The 16,459-nt window shown below is 38.2% G+C and overlaps 1 protein-coding gene across 8 annotated transcripts in view; it reads right to left on the bottom strand.

The window, feature by feature from the left end:
- The window catches only part of PTPRK (protein tyrosine phosphatase receptor type K), a 546,302-nt gene that overhangs the window by 322,573 nt on the left and 207,270 nt on the right, over positions 1-16,459 (bottom strand). For all 8 annotated transcript variants that reach the window (XM_058566316.1, XM_058566319.1, XM_058566317.1 and 5 more), the window contains one exon: positions 713-984. In XM_058566316.1, the coding sequence (XP_058422299.1) occupies positions 713-984 (272 nt within the window). The remainder of the gene's footprint in view (positions 1-712; positions 985-16,459) is intronic.

The following is a 16,459-nucleotide window of genomic DNA, read 5'->3' as shown; positions in this document are numbered from 1 at the left end:
CTTTTAAAAGTTTAAATCTCAAGATCTATCACAAAAGTGAACTCTTAAAAGAGGCAGCTTTCTGTTTCCAGGTACTGAACCTCATAGTGAGGATTACTGAATAATTCTCCAAACTGGCAAATGGACTTTTTTTGTTAAATCATATAAAATCAGTCACGCAAAACAAAAAGTATATATTGACACTATTCATTGTCTGGTTTAATCATAATTAAATCAAGCATTTCTGAGGGAAAAAATGCAGACACATGGACAGCTTTTCCTTTTTTGTTTGCTTATTTTTATGCTCCACATAATTGAAAAAAATATAAATAATTATTCAAAATGCCTCCCCCTTAGATAAAGTATTTCATGAAACACTATTTCATGTTTGTTTTCCACGTTATTTTCAAGAAATCAGTAAACCAATCCAGTCTGAATATTGGACTCAGCTCAAAAAGACTATTTCTTCCTGAACAGAGACATAGAAATATATGTGTCAATAAGCAGCTCTCTGGCAAACAACCAACAAATTTGTACCTAAAGCTACTTTTTTCTATATGTGGAAATATTTCCTCTACTTTGAAGGTTTTGTGCCAATGCATTCAAACATTTCTAGGAGGAGGCCTAGGGAGACAATCTCTCATTCGTAGAGGCTAATATTTACCTCTAAGTATTACACACACAATGAGATCCAATGACATCAAAGCATAAACCAGAAAACACAGATGATTACCTGATATTCATTGGGCCAAAAGGTGCTCACTGCTAGCTCAGCCCGAAGCCAATCTCTGCCCGTGAATCCAGTCACATTCCAAATTGGATTGGCAAGAGGTCCTTTATTCACCCGAACTAATATGTTCAAAGTGCCAGGATTCAACCCTTTCTGGCTGTATAACAGGTAACTGAAATCAATACAGTGAGTGTCGTTCTCCTTCATTGTGGGCAGCTGAAGTCTGGCTTTTTCTCCGGGGTCATGATCTGAGGAGTCCACTAGCATGTAGGAACCTGAAATGACATGACATATAATAAAGCTAAATAGATACGCATAGAAAAGGGAATATATAATAACGGAAAGAATACTAAAGACAATACCAATCCATTCTAAGCAGTATTAAATTTAACTCAAAAAGACTATGTCCTCCAGAACAGATCCATAGAAAGATGTCAAATAAGTAAGTAGGTAAATTGAATTCTTAGTAGGTAACAGACACTGTTCAAAGTATATAATGCGTATCAACTCATTTACTCTCCTCAACAAGGTGTTATTCTCATATTAGAAATTAGGAAATTGAGGTACAATTAGTAACTTATTCAAAGTCAAACATACCAGGTAGAGCCTGGTTCAAATCCAGATCCCACTGTAAAAAAATCTCTGGTCTTTCTAAACAGAGGTCTTTTATTACCAAACAAACAAACAAGCAATACCTTATTGGCCTGGTTTACGTTGAGGGTACCTCTTTCCTTTTCCCTATCCGTGATACTCTTGCAGGGAGATAGGCTAAGACTGCAGGCACTGGAATCATTTCTGATTTCAAATCCCAAGATCATCATTTATACAAACTGTGTGACCTTCTGCAAGGCACTGACCACTCTGAACTTCAGTCCAGGGAATAAGAATACTTCGCAGTGTAAGTGTGAGGACTGAAAGTTAAAAATGTCAAATTCCTAGAGCTAAGAATCTGACACATAGTAGATTCACCTACTTGGCCTCATTCACTAAGCCATCAGCTAATCACCATTGCTATTGGCCTCGATTCTGCAATAGTCCCTATGCTCTTCTAAAGCTGCAAGAAACCTGGTTTGAAACTCTCTAATCCACTCCACTACCTTCGATTCAATAAATATTCATTGGTTATCTGTCATGGGGAGGCACAGGACACAAAGAGTCCCAACTTAATAGCACCTTATAGTTCCACCCTCAACACAGTCTCTGCATTGCAGGCAGAGGTCATATAGCGCTAAGTACACAAATGGGACTCGAACATCAGCTGCTGATATTAGTCCCAGGACCTCTGCAGAAAAACCACCAGTTTTTCTCACATCACTGTGGATTTTAACAGACACATATCACAAAAAATGTAAATAAACCTATTTGTCAAAGCAGAATACAAATTTTACTGTAAAATATTTCTTCCTTAACATGTAATTTAACCAAAATATATTAGGTGTACTGTTAGAGAACCCAGTGTTACAAGGATTACACTCAGACATCTCTTCTTAACCAACTTGTAGATCAATCCACCCTCTGTGTTTCCTCCCTAAAACATACAAACTGTCACCCATGACACACTAAACACTTGTTGACTACTAGTCTAACTAGTGCAATTAACCCCTAACAGAGGTGCAAATCATGGCAGATGTGAGGGCTTCAACTACATAAGAAACCAAAATTTCAAATCTGACCAATTCCCATCAGGGGGACTCTACAGGTCAGAGCCTTTGTGAAGCTTTCATACGATAACTCTATCAGCTTGCAGGCCAGGTACAGAATAAGCTTACTATAGTGATAGTTATTGGTATTACTTTTGCTTCATTTTTCCCAATTCTCATCTTCTCATGTAACCTGCAATTCTTTTTTATTTTCTTCCGGATTCTCACAGATTATACACTAATAAATAAATTGGCCATGTATATTTTTGGAGAAATTGTGTCTTTTTTTTTAAGAGGATATCCTGGATCCCAACCCAATTTATAGAATCAGGATGTTTCTATTCTTGGTTATATTCACACTTTGAAGTGCGTGGTTGATTTGCTGAGATGTCTTTCAGACTTACCATAGCAGAGCAGACCAATTATTGCCTTTAACTAGGACCAGGCCTGAGATATTGGATAAGTTTCTTAGTGTTATCGGGCCTTAGCTTCTTCACAAACCTGTGACCTATTTCTCTCCTGCTACAACAGTTTTTTCAGTGACATATTATGGCAGTAGCGGATTTAAATTATTTTTACAAGTCTGCATCAATTATGGCTTCTGATTGTCAGTTTTAAAGTAGTGCTCTATAAATGACTTATGTGCTTTCAAATAGTTATTTTCTTCCATTATAAAATAAACTTTGGAATAAACTATACTTGGTCTCACATTTTAATTATGTAGCATGATATTTACCATTAAGGCCATTTAGCAATTTTCAGCCAGTTGCACTTTTAAGCTACAATAATTTTCTTATTAAGGAAATGGGATGAGCAAAGTATATTAATTTATAGGAGTTACCAATTTGATCATTAGAAAGGCAAAAGTCACAACATAAAAGCTTGTCTGAACTATTTCAGCATTTCAAGGGCATTCAATGTGAGATAAATAAAATTTTTTAAGGTGCTGATATTTCATTTCTATAGGATATTTCTGCTAAATGGGCTTCTTTCAACGCAGCCCGACTATTGCTACATTTTCTGAGTGCTATGAAATAATACTCATTTATTGCACAGTTCCAGAAAGGAAGAAGCAAGAATTAGCACTAAATGCTATCTACATCCTTCTGCCAACTGACTTCATAGAGCGGCAATTTACCCACTAGGCATCATGGAGGTACTTGCCTCTTTGACACAAGATTCCCTTCCAGCATCCCAAACATAGAGAACACTATGCTATTCTTATCAACTTCTAAAAATTACCTCTACCGCCTCCCAGAATATCTAGGTTCCAACCCTTACACTCAGGAAATTCTACAATATGCACTTCCCTCATTCTTTACATTATAATTTAAGCTTTTTTACTATTGTTCTGTTACCAGCTAACTAATCCTCAGATTTCTAATAAGAGTTCACTTCTATTTAGCTGTGATTTAGCTCTCTCGAGGCTTAATAATGAAATATCTGTGTGCACACACAGATAATGTACTATTTTTTATTTTTTTTGTGAGGAAGATCAGCCCTGAGCTAACATCCATGCTAATCCTCCTCTTTTTGCTGAGGAAGACCGGCTCTGAGCTAACATCTATGCCAATCCTCCTCTTTGTTTTTCCCCAAAGCCCCAGTAGATAGTTGTATGTCATAGTCGCACACCCTTCTAGTTGCTGTATGTGCGACGTGGCCTCAGCATGGCCGGAGAAGCAGGGCGTCGCTGCACGCCCGGGATCCGAATCCGGGCCGCCAGTAGCAGAGCGCGCGCATTTAACTGCTAAGCCACGGGGCCCGGCCCTGTAGCAACTAACTATTAATTAATGTAACTTCTTTAACGTAGCTTTACAAATATTCCTTACAATCTCTTGAGCAATGGAGTTCTCTAATATATCACTTAAGACAGAGGAGAAAAACTTATATGCTTATAATAATTTTTAAAAAGTGTAACCTTTTGAGAGAGCAATTTGGCAATAAAAATCAAAAACCTTAAAAGAGATATAGATCCTCTGGTTTGGCAACTCTAAATCTAGAAATGTACACTAACTGAACAATCTGTATATGTACAAAAATATAGCTTAAAAAAGGTGTCCATCTCATCATTACACTGTTTAAAACAGAGAACAAAATATTTTAAATGTCCAATAATAGGCAATTTGTAAAATTGTGGTAAATAAGTTTGTTGAATAATTATGCAGTCATTAAGAATAATATTATTCAAACCATTTAATGGCAGATATTCATAATATGTTAAGTAAAATAAGCAGGGTATAAAATATTTTTTATATATCACGAAAAATATATATTTATGTTAAATACATTTGTGTAAATGTGTGTATATTCATATATGTGCACATAAACATGAACATATAACTGAAAAAAAACAGAGACTATGTAGCAAAATGTTAACTACATTTTCAGGGGGAGCTGTGATGTTTTTGTTTTCTTATTTTTGTTCATGGTACATTCTCTGAATGTTCTACAATGAACATGCATTAGATTTGCACTTCTTGTTTTTAAGAAGAAAGACTGCATGAATGTTATCTTACACAAAGACTATCAAATGAAAAATGATAAATACTTAAGAAATAAACACAGGTATTTAATAAATCCTATTAGCATCCCCCAGATTAGCAGCATCTCGGCTTTCAAAAAAACACGATACAAAACTCAGGAACTTCTTATTTCAATTCATTAAAAAAGAGAGAGAGAGAGGCAGCAAGTACTTAGAGTAAATAGCAGTTCTTATTTAAAAGAATAGCCAAAGAAAACAAGTCCTATATTCATAAACACTGTAGTCTCATATCTGGATGAATAAATAATGCCCTATGGATTGTATGCATTAATGAAAATTTTATCTTTAAGCTATACTTCTAGAAATAACATAGTAACACAGGGAATACGATTAACTGCAAAGAAAATAATGAATAAATAGGTTTCCATACTTCATCCTGAAACCCCTTTATTTAAACATCTCCTTTTATACAATGACACAATATTTTTATTGTCCGTTCTTATTCAAAATCCACTGAATGTGCCTTATGAACCAAGCTGAGAGAAATTCCCACTTCTCTGCTTAGTATTGACAACCTTTCATGATCTCGCCTAGAAGTACATTTGTGACTTTCCCTCCCGCTACTTCTTCTCACAACCATCTTCTCCAACCTGACAGAGCCCTCACTGCTCTCTCCACACACGTGCCAGCTGTCTTCTCCAACCTGACAGAGCCCTCACTGCTCTCTCCACACACGTGCCAGCTGTCTTCTCCAACCTGACAGAGCCCTCACTGCTCTCTCCACACACGCGCCAGCTGTCTTCTCCAGAATGGGCTCACGCTCTTTTAAGAAAGCCTACCCTCGTCTCAGCCCCAAGCCAATTCCTACCCACCGTGCTTCCTCAGCCCAGGCCCACGATGAGCTTCCCTTGCCCTGAGCCCCCTGACACACAGTTTCTGCCTCTCTGATTCTGGCCCCTAATTATATAAAATTAAAATTTGTACAAATTTTAAATAATTTATATAGTGATTGTTTATCTCCCTCAGAAGAGTAATAATGTTCTCTTAGAAAGCACTGGATTAATTCAGAGTCCAATCAGAAGAGAGAAGCCACACAATAAATGTAACAGTGAAAGTGTAATATGAAGAATTACTAACTATCAGAGGGTAGAAACTCTAAAGTTGTAAAGAGAACCCTAAAGAATAGCCCCAATACCCAAGGAAGGAAAAACTGTGGAAAGGGGAAGGAGGTTACTGAGAATCAGATCTCCCTAGAGGTGTGGGTGCAGCCCACCGGATGGTGAGGAAGTTTGCTGGGTTGCTCAGGCCAGAGCTGGTCCACAGCTGCTGAGCAAGCAGGAAACACTCCCTCGTAGCAGTAGGGCATGAGGCGGGGGGTGTGCTGTGTGCCCATGGGGAGGGCCACAGCAAGGTGGTCACCAGGCCAGGGCTGGGGCTTCAAGCTCACATGGGGACTGCAGGCACTGGGCACATCACTGGGCAACTGTCAGCTCTGCAGTACCAGCAAGAAGACACTAAAACAGAAGCACAAGTCAACCAGGTGTAGAAGCTCCTTCCCACTAAAATGCCCCTTCCGCACCCTCTACTGAACAAGTGTAACACTGTGCTAGCTACAAAGGAGAAATGCTTAGAGAGCCAAGCTCCACTACCACAGAGCAGGGTGGATTTGGAGCTGTGAGGCAAGGAATTGATAGCTGGCACAGCATCTAACAAGGGCCTTGTATATAGTAGAAGTTCAATAAACACTTGTTAGTTGCTTGGTTGGTTGGTTGGTTGGATGACTGAATGAGTGAGGAGACAAAGAGACTAGCTCTTAAAATATAACAAGATAGAACTGTTGAGGCAGCACCAACCCTACCGATATGTGAGATAAATGATCACAAAACGTCAAAACAACTACAAAAATAAAACACACAATTGGAATTGCTTTATGCTGCTTCTGGACGAATCATTTGATGGAAGAGTATAATGTTTGGAAGTGTGCACTTAACATTTGTGTCAGAGCCACTCTTGTGTACGTAAGAAACTTTCTATTAGAGAAATAGTTCTCAAACATTTTAGTCCAAGATCTCTTTTACACTCTTAAAAATTGTTGAGGACATCAAACAGCCTTTGTTTCTGTGAGTTCTGTCTATCAATAGTGACTATACTAGGAATTCAAGCTAAGAAATTTTAAAAACATTGATCAATTCAGTTAATATTAACAATAATAAACCCAGTATGTATTAATTTAAACAACACACTTTTACGGAAAAATTACTGTTTTCCAAAACAAACAAAAAAATAGTATAAAGGGAGGCCCTGTTTTATATTATTGCAAATCTCTTTAACGTATGACTTAACGGAAGATACCTAGATTCTCATTTTTATTTCTTCCCTCTATCTGCTGTAATATCACACATCATGTAGCCTCTGGGAATTCTACCATACGCTCATGAGAAAATGAAAGGAAAAAAAGAAGAACAATATCTTAGTGTTATGACAATAGTTTTCACCTTGCAGGTCCCCTGAAAGGGTCTTGGGGACCCACTGTGGTACCTGGATCATGTGTGGAGAACCACTATATTTAATGTACATAATTCTTTTTATCTTGATTCTGTAACGAGAACAATATCAGTGTGTATATTTATATTGCGTCTACTTCACTCATTCGATCTCTGCAGGGTATAAAGACGTACTTCATGAAACAAAGTCTTCACCAGGATGTTGGATGTCTGTAGAATGAAAATCGAAAAAGCTGAATATTTACACCAGTATAAATATAAAGGGTGTATTAGTCAGGGTTCATCAGAGAAACAGAAACAATAAGATACAAACACACACATATATAGAAAGAGATTTATTATAAGAAATTGGCTCCTGTGATCACGGAGGCTGAGAAATCCAGACCCAGGAGAGTCAATAGTATAGTTCCAGTCGGAGTACAAAGGCTAATAAATACTCTATCTTGACGAGAAAAGCATTTTTGTATGTTCTGAAGACCACTTTGAATAGGTACCAAAGCACCAACACACTGGGCAAAACAGTTCTTGGCATTGAGTGAGATTTTCCTAGTAGAAACAAAGAGCACGCCAGAAACTGTTAGTGTGAAAAAACTGAAGACACTGTACAGTAAGACAGTTTCCAGCCCAGCCAGCTTAAGAAGCAATAATCAGGATTGCTGGGTAGAGAGGAGTGGCAACTGAAATCATGATTTGGATCCCAGCCTATGCAGGATAATCTTTTTTGTTGTTGTTGTGAAATTAATGTCTCTTGGCATTTCTGTTGCTATTACCTTTGTTCCGAAGGCAATGCCATTGACCTATTTTTCATAGTATCTCTCAGCTTCTCATTTTCTTTTTTCAGGCTTCTTCCCCTCACTCCATTTTTCTTCATCTGATTAGGTGGCAACATAATAAACCAAGTTACTAAAACTAAGAACCTAGGAATCAGTTTAATGTTTCCCTCTCGCTCACTTTCCTCTGGTAATCCACCAGCAATTCCTATTGTGTCTACTTCCAAATCATCTCCTCCACCCACCCATTTCTCCACATTTTCACTAGTTTATCAAGCTCTGTCATCTCTCAGGAGGACAACCAGAACCACCTCCCAACAGGTTTCATGATTTCCACTCTAGCAGCCCTACATTAGTTTTCTACACACAGCCAGATTAATTTTTGCAAAACAATTAATCTTTTCTTGGCCCCACACTGCAATGAGAGTAAAATCCAAACTCTTTACTCTCGCCTATCAGCTTCAGTATAATCTGGCCACTGCCTTCCTTTCTCACATTATCTCCTACCGCATTCTTCACTTACTCAACATCTTACAGATGCAGTGGGCTTCACTCAGCCCTTCAAAAATCCAAGCTTATGCTGCTCAGTGTCTTTACACTGGATTTCCCTCTGCTTGGAATGCTCTCTCCTCAGCCGGCTTATTTTCATCATTCACCTCACAGCTCAAATGCCATCTACTGGTGAAGCATTTCTTGGCCTGTTAACTAAAGTAGTTCCTCCTAAGATTCTTTCTAACACGTCACTCTTTCTTATCTCCCTCAGGGCGCTTGCCACTTACCAAATTTATTTGTTAACTTGATTGAAAAACTCCACAAAAAGTTTGGATTTCGTCTATCTTGCTTATCCAAAAATCTAGAACAATGTCTAGAGCATTCAGTATGGGGTGGAATGTTTTTATGACAAAATCTGTCAACTATCTATTTGTGTTTCCTGTTCTTCATATCCATAGCACTTCTATAATGCTCTCTTATGTACCAAATATACCATAGCTACCTGTGCACCTATCCAGCCCTAGTGCAAGCTTTTCAAGATCAGAAACCTCTTTTCCCTCCTCGCACCTAACAGAGGGATTTTGCACCTGTAAATTCTTGGTAAATTCAACTGAAGGCAAGCAAAAATGAAGAATTTCAAAAATAATAACAGTATTGTTTTTTTCAAAGATAGAACAAAAAGGAAAAAATCATAGAATTTGAAATGACTTTAAACAGTGTTCTCAATCTTGACAATTTCCCAAGAGATTCCATTATTTGGGTAAGGTTGACATAGGTGCCCTCACTTTTTTGCATGTTCTATTATTAATTCTTCCAATTTTTATATTCTATTACTTCTTTTTTTGTGTGTGTGAGGAAGATCAGCCCTGAGCTAACATTTGTGCTAATCCTCCTCTTTTTGCTGAAGAAGATCAACTCTGAGCTAACATCTATTGCCAATCCTCCTCCTTGTTTTTCCCCAAAGCCCCAGTAGATAGTTGTATGTCATAGTTGCACATCCTTCTAGTTGCTGTATGTGGGACGCGGCCTTAGCATGGCTGGAGAAGCGGTGCGTCAGTGCGCACCCAGGATCCGAACCTGGGCTGCCAGTAGTGGAGCATGCACACTTAACCGCTAAGCCACAGGGCCGGCCCCTATTACTTCTTAAGATAGTGTTTCTATTCTAATGGAACTACCCCTTACATCATACAGTTTGTTTCTAAAAGACAGAATGAAGTGCACTTTATAAAATGTCAGATTAGAAAAAGTAAATGTCCCTCAAACTCCAATACCAAAGGACTGAATTTGCATCTTCACAGGATTCTATTTCCAATAACTTTATTCTCCCTAAAATGTCCCTCCCATTGCCTTGGCAAAATATAAAACTGCTTCCCTCATGTTCTGCAGGGATAAAATTTCTTGTAATCCCTGAGAGTAAGGACTTTGTATTTATTTGTTTTAGGCAGCCAACTTACATTTGAAAATAGAAAAATGTCTTGATTTCAGAGAATAGTTTCTAAAACTTTCAGACAACACAAAACACTACAAAGAAGCCTTCAGGTCAAGTTAGCACAATATTTCTCCATCTTGGGAGACTAGTCTCCTTAGGGAGCTAACCTGCTACGTGTAAGACTCAGGAACCGGGCCAAACATTGTGCTACAGTTCAATCTCCTTCCCCTAAAACATCTTAGGAAGCAAAAGCAGGAATCTACTTGGCCCTTACTTTGACCACCCAAATTTTGATTTTTGTCTGTATGATGTAGAAAACCTGTGCAAGATGACTATTAAAAGTGTTAATATCCTCTGCCTTCTCTTTAGAAGAGGCTAATTTTGTAATCTGCTGGGCTTTTCTCTCCAGCATCTTCCAAAACTCCAGTTTTCCCCACCTCCTATGCATCTATTTAACTGTCTAGCTTGGGCAAATACTTTAACCTTTCCCTATCTTAGTTTCCTTACCTTGAAATGCCTAAACCACTGAGCTCTGCTGTCAGGACTAAATGAGTTTTTCTCTATGATGTGCTAAAGCACACTGATTAGATATGTTCCTTTGAACATATTCATTCCTTTCTCTACCAAACAGTAGAGAGAATCAAAAGGGAAAATGTATAAAAAGAATATTTCCAACGGTAAAAAAATAAGATGACAATATTAAAGAGTAATACATTTAAAAACTTCCAATTCGGTGGCACTTGAACCTTTCTCAACCTTTCTCTTCCCTTCTCTTCCCTCCACCTCACCCCGTCATACCAACCCTCCTTCTCAGCTCTTTCCTTCCTATTTCTTTCTAACTCTCCTGTTCACTCTTTCTTTCTTTCTTTTAAATCTGAGGTAAATACATAATTCTCTCCCTGGCAACACACATACACACCCCACTTTACTGACAATTGTAAAGAACTCATAGATCTAAGTTTAAGATCTCCTGTTCTAAGATTTCTCCAATTTCTGAAATCTTGGTACTCCCCCGATGGCTCTCCAACCTGCAAAGCTCTTATGTTATGTGGTACTGAAATGTTTTGAGAAGCAGCTGCTAAAATGAAAAGCAACTTGAGAGAGAATAATCAGAGTTATATTACCCCAAGAGGGAAGAAAGTCTTTGTCCCATAGCCAATTTTGCAGTCATCACTTGCCTTTTCAAAGGCACCAAGATTGGAAAGAACAATGAAAGGTAAGAGAAGGTAGTACTGCCTGCAGACTCTGGAAACTGCTTGAAGACTAAATATCATGCAACAATTCCAGCGTGTTGTCTGGATATACTTCAGCCCTGTTAATAATGGAAGGCCAGAACTCAAGGTCAGTCGAGAACGAGTGTACAGTGCTTCTATATTTCCATATAAATTGATATTCCCAAAGTCAAAAAATTCTACTCAGTAGTCACAGTATGTCTAAATGGACTGCAAATCTATTTTTATATACTAGAAGAACTAAGCTTTATTTTGACTCAAAATTAATAACAAGAGACAACAACTACTCCTGAATAAGCTAATGGCAAGTAATGATCAGTTTCTCAACTGAGTTTTCAGGTTCAAGGGTAATCAGGCAACAGGAGCAGTCCAACCAAGGAAGTTGCTTCCCGTATTAAACTATAGGACCATTAAAGGTTCTAATTACAATAGAAGATACTTCATAAAAGATCTGAGTGGGGGACTGGTGGCACAGCGGTTAAGTTCGTGTGCTCCACTTGGGCGGCCCGGGGTTCACAGGTTCGGATCCGGGTCACGGACCTGCAAACCGCTTGTCAAGCCATGCTGTGGCAGGTCCCATATAAAGTAGAGGAAGATGGGCACGGACGTTAGCCCAGGGCCAATCTTCCTCAGCAAAAGGAGGAGGATTGACAACGGAAGTTAGCTCAGGGCTAACCTTTCTCACAAAAAAAAATATATATATCTGAGTGCAAGGAATGCCATATATTCCACTATCATCCAAATGAAGTCATGTTCCTGACTATGAAATGGTGAAGAATTCAGGCTCTGAAGTCAGAGACCTGATTCTGCAGCCTGGCTCTGACAGTACCCATTCCAACCATCCACCTCTCCTCTGCCATTTTACTGATGAAAATCTCAGGGCCAGAAAAAAGATAAATGTCTTAGATATAATAAAAGTACTGCTTGAGAGGTTATTGTTTTGAGTACAGAAATGGGATCTATCAAAGTAAAAAAAAATCTTTTTATTTTTTTATTTACAAAGTATGATCTAAACCAAAAATCTGTCTGCCTGTTTTTAAAAACAGTGCCTGCCTTAGAATGCCAAAGACAAAGGAAAAGAAAAGCAAAAGAGAATGAGAGCATAAGATATGAGAAAAAACAAGAAACTAAGTACAGAAAAATGAAGAAAAGAGTCCAAGTGAGGGCAGAAGAAGAGAAGAATTAAGTGCCTACACGTTAAAATGTAAGATCTGAGAAGACAGGAGAAAAGAGGGAAGAACAGGGTGGTGGAGAAAATGAGGTTATCTTTATTTTTGTCTCCCCAAGTAGCTTCCAAACATGAAAAAGGAAACTAAGTTCCCAGGAAATGGAAAGGCAAAAGAAAATGGTATCATCACCTCAAATGTTAAGAATGTTGCTTCTGGTCACAAGATGATTAATCTACTGTAATTCAAACATCTGATGTAAAATTAACAACAACAACAAAAAAAAACACCGAGACCAGTGAAGTCTCCTGAGTCTACGTTAACTTAAGACAGCTCTAGCGGAATTAGTAGCTCCCAGTGCTAGGGCAAAGGATAACAGTCATACCACTGTTCTCTAGGACAAGCCCTTCCACCTCCACTGCTGCCAATCCAGCTGTTATTTTAAAAAAAAAATCACCAAACACACTTGGTCGATTGTGAAATGCCATGTTCACCACTGGTAAGGAAAGGAACAGCATGCATGTACTTCTCTGACTGTTGGCACACAATTAGTTCAACTTCCTCTTAACAAATGCAATCAATCACCCTAGGATATTCCTCCAACAAAACATTCCTTTTAAACATAACCAGAAAAGCTGCATGATGTAAGTGACCTCCAGTCCAACAGCCCTCTTTTTTGCCCTGAGAGCAACTGAGGATTGTACTTTTAATGTTTTCATAAATGCTAACTTAAGGCTCAACGGGTGAACACAAACATTGAGAAATCGCAGAGTTTCAGTTCCCACACGAACTTTTTAAAGCTTCCCTCTGGGGTGTACTGTAGCAGCTAAAATAGAAAATATTTCAGCCAAAACAAAGAACAGTGGGAACTCTGACCAACAATCAAGCACAGGTGTTTCCCTACCCTCCCCCAAGAGGGGAGTGTCTTTCTTTTACGGAAAGGAAGAGGGAACTTTCAATAATTTCAAAAATTTGACTTTCAGATCTTTCAATCTACTATTGAGATGTATTTTCAGAATTTCAGTAATATTCATAAGATAAATGGAAACACTTTAGGAATAGAATCAAATTTCTCTTCCTTGAGAGTAATCAGAGGCAAGGATATATCTCCAACATTTTTTTTTGTAACCATAATATTATCAAGTATCTCACTAAGAACTGTTTACATGACTCAAAAAAAAAGTAATTGCTTTTAAATGGTCCCACGAGCAGTGACTAAACTCTGCAAGCACCATGAACCTGAAGTGATTACTCTAACCACGGTGACATTCTAGATGCAATATGATTCTACTGGTTGAAGCAATAAACGGCATGCCCAGACACAGAGGAGACCACACATTCCATCTGGTATGCAAAGTCCTCACAAGTCTGGTCCATATAAACCTTGCAACGTTTACCTGCCATGAATCACCAGCATGAAGTCATAGCTCACAATTCATAATGATACAGTATGCATTTTTGCCTAGTTTTACCCCTCCTTTTTGCTTAGAAGGTTTGTATTCTCTTATTCTCCCCAGGAAGGTCAAATCCCACCTTCTCCATTAATTTCTGTAACTGATCATACACTTAGCAGAAAATTAACAAATCTTACATTTCCTACCTTGTAGTGCTATAACGTGTAGAATTTTCCAAACTCAACAGTAAACTTCTTAAGGTCTACTGCCTCTGATTCTGCCTTTCTCCGTAATGATCTACACATAGCAGATATTCTATTAATGGAAATGATGATGGAAGCGAACTGGATTATACTAATTAATAGAACTACATAAAACAGTAAAAATATCTTATTTAATTCATCCAACCTTCCAGTGAGAAAGACACTGAATATGTAAAATGCTAAATAATAGACAGAAGAATGTGAGGTTTAGAAAAGTTAAGTAACTTGCTTAGAACTCAATCCAAATCTAATACTAAAATCATCTTTTTTAGCTTCTATATTATACTGCTTACCAAATTGGGTAAGATGTTTAGTTTACAAAAGAATATAATTTAAATATTTTTTAAATTGCATGGAAAACCTTGTGACCATGAATTTAAAATGCTCTAACAGGGCCAGCCCCGTGGCTTAGCGGTTAGGTGCGCGCGCTCTGCTGCCGGCAGCCCGGGTTCGGATCCCGGGCGTGCACCGACGCACCACTCCTCCGGCCATGCTAAGGCCGTGTCCCACATACAGCAACTAGAAGGATGTGCAGCTATGACAGACAACTATCTACTGGGGCTTTGGGGGAAAAATAAATAAATAAAATCTTTAAAAAAAAATGCTCTAACAAATACCATTTCAGTACTTTTCCTTCATGGGGCTTCTTCCACATGGATGAACTATCACATAACGATCAAAGCATCAACAAATATATATCAAAACAAAACTGTGGAAACCTCTATAAGAGAGAGGTTGGCTATGAGATCACATAATGGGATTATATGACCTCATTCAGAAGGTCTGGAGATCTTTCTGGGAAAGCAAGATTAGAGCTGTGAACTGAAGAATGAAAGAGAGTTATTAGCTGAAGAGAATGAGGAAGATCATTTCAGCCAGTAGAAATCACTTGTGCATAGGACCTGGAGTAGGGTAGATTATAATGAATGAGAGAGACTGAAAGTTTGGCTGAATAGGAGAAAAGAAGGGAGATAGGAGGATGGAGATGCAGGATATAAACAGACCAAGAAGGCCTTGTGGGCAAAGATAAGGAGTTTTGCCTTTATCTTAAAAGTTATAGAAAGACAGAAAAGATTTTAGCTGGGGGAAGTGGAGGTCGCTGTTCTAAATCAGATTTACATTTTGAGAAATCACTCTGGCTACATTGTAGAGAATAGAAGGGTGATGGGGTAGTGAGCAAAGTGGATAAGGGAGACCAGTTAGGAAATAGTCGTAGCATTCCAGCAGAGAAAAATTGTATTTAATGATGATAGTAGATGATGGAGAGGATGTGAAGCAACAATCCAAAATCTATATAAGAGGTAAAAATCAGCAAGAATTAGTGATGCATATAGAAGTGAAGATATAGAAGATTTAGAAGAAAAAGTGAAGAAGATATAGAAGTGAAGAAGAGATAGGTGTCCAGAATGTACGACGATACTTCCTGCTTATATACTCAAACAGACAGTGGTGCCATTCCCTGAGACTTGGCATACTGGACAAAGATAAACTTTGGGGAAAAGTAGAATCCACTGTATCATTTTCAGCAAGAAAAGAATCTCATTAAAGGACATTAGGAAGCCCCCAAAATGACCAAAATATACCGCAGGATCCCTCCAATGGAGACCCACTACTAGGCACAGACAACACTGCTTCCAACACCCCGGCTGGTTCCTGTACTTTGCTGCCCCTGGACATCTACGCTTCCACTCTCTGCAGAAGGAAATCCTCAGGAAGCCTCCTTTCTGTAGTCAATAGTTTCCTAATCAAAGTTTCTTGGGGTGGTCTGAACGGTGGAGATTTGATCATTTGTCAATATCTTAGCTATAAGGATGGCTGAAAAAGTAAGTGTTTGACTTCTTTCTGAGGCTGTGAGAACTCACAAGGCAAGAAATTCACCAAACATAGGAAAGGCTGCTAAAAAGAATAATAAATATTATCTAAGGAAGAAGGAGCATTAATTTTACTGAGACATACCCGAGAAGACGTCAAGTAGGCAGTTGGATATACGAATCTGTATTACAGAGGAAAGATCTTGGCTATATACACATTCGTGAATCATCTGCACATATATTTACACATGTAAGTTCCATAAGCTACTATGCTTTTTGAGTTTTAAAAACTTTTCAACAAAATCTTAAATATTTTATAAACATAGAGTAAATTTAATTAGTCAAATTAATGCCACACTGTACATTACTATGAAACACTGAATGCAACAATCTAGTGACAAACCTTTTTTTTTTTTTTTTACTGATGTTTTAATAGTTTTTAACATTGTGAAATTTTGGGTTGTACATTTTTGTTTGTCCATCACCATATATATGACTCCCTTCACCCCTTGTGCCCACCCCCCACCCCCCACCCCCATTGCCCCTGGTAACCACAACACAGTTTTC

This window comes from Diceros bicornis, chromosome 23 (genome assembly GCF_020826845.1).
Source record: "Diceros bicornis minor isolate mBicDic1 chromosome 23, mDicBic1.mat.cur, whole genome shotgun sequence".
NCBI lineage: Eukaryota > Metazoa > Chordata > Mammalia > Perissodactyla > Rhinocerotidae > Diceros > Diceros bicornis.
Note: the sequence above shows the minus strand (reverse complement) of the source record. Positions and strands in the feature narration are given on the sequence as shown.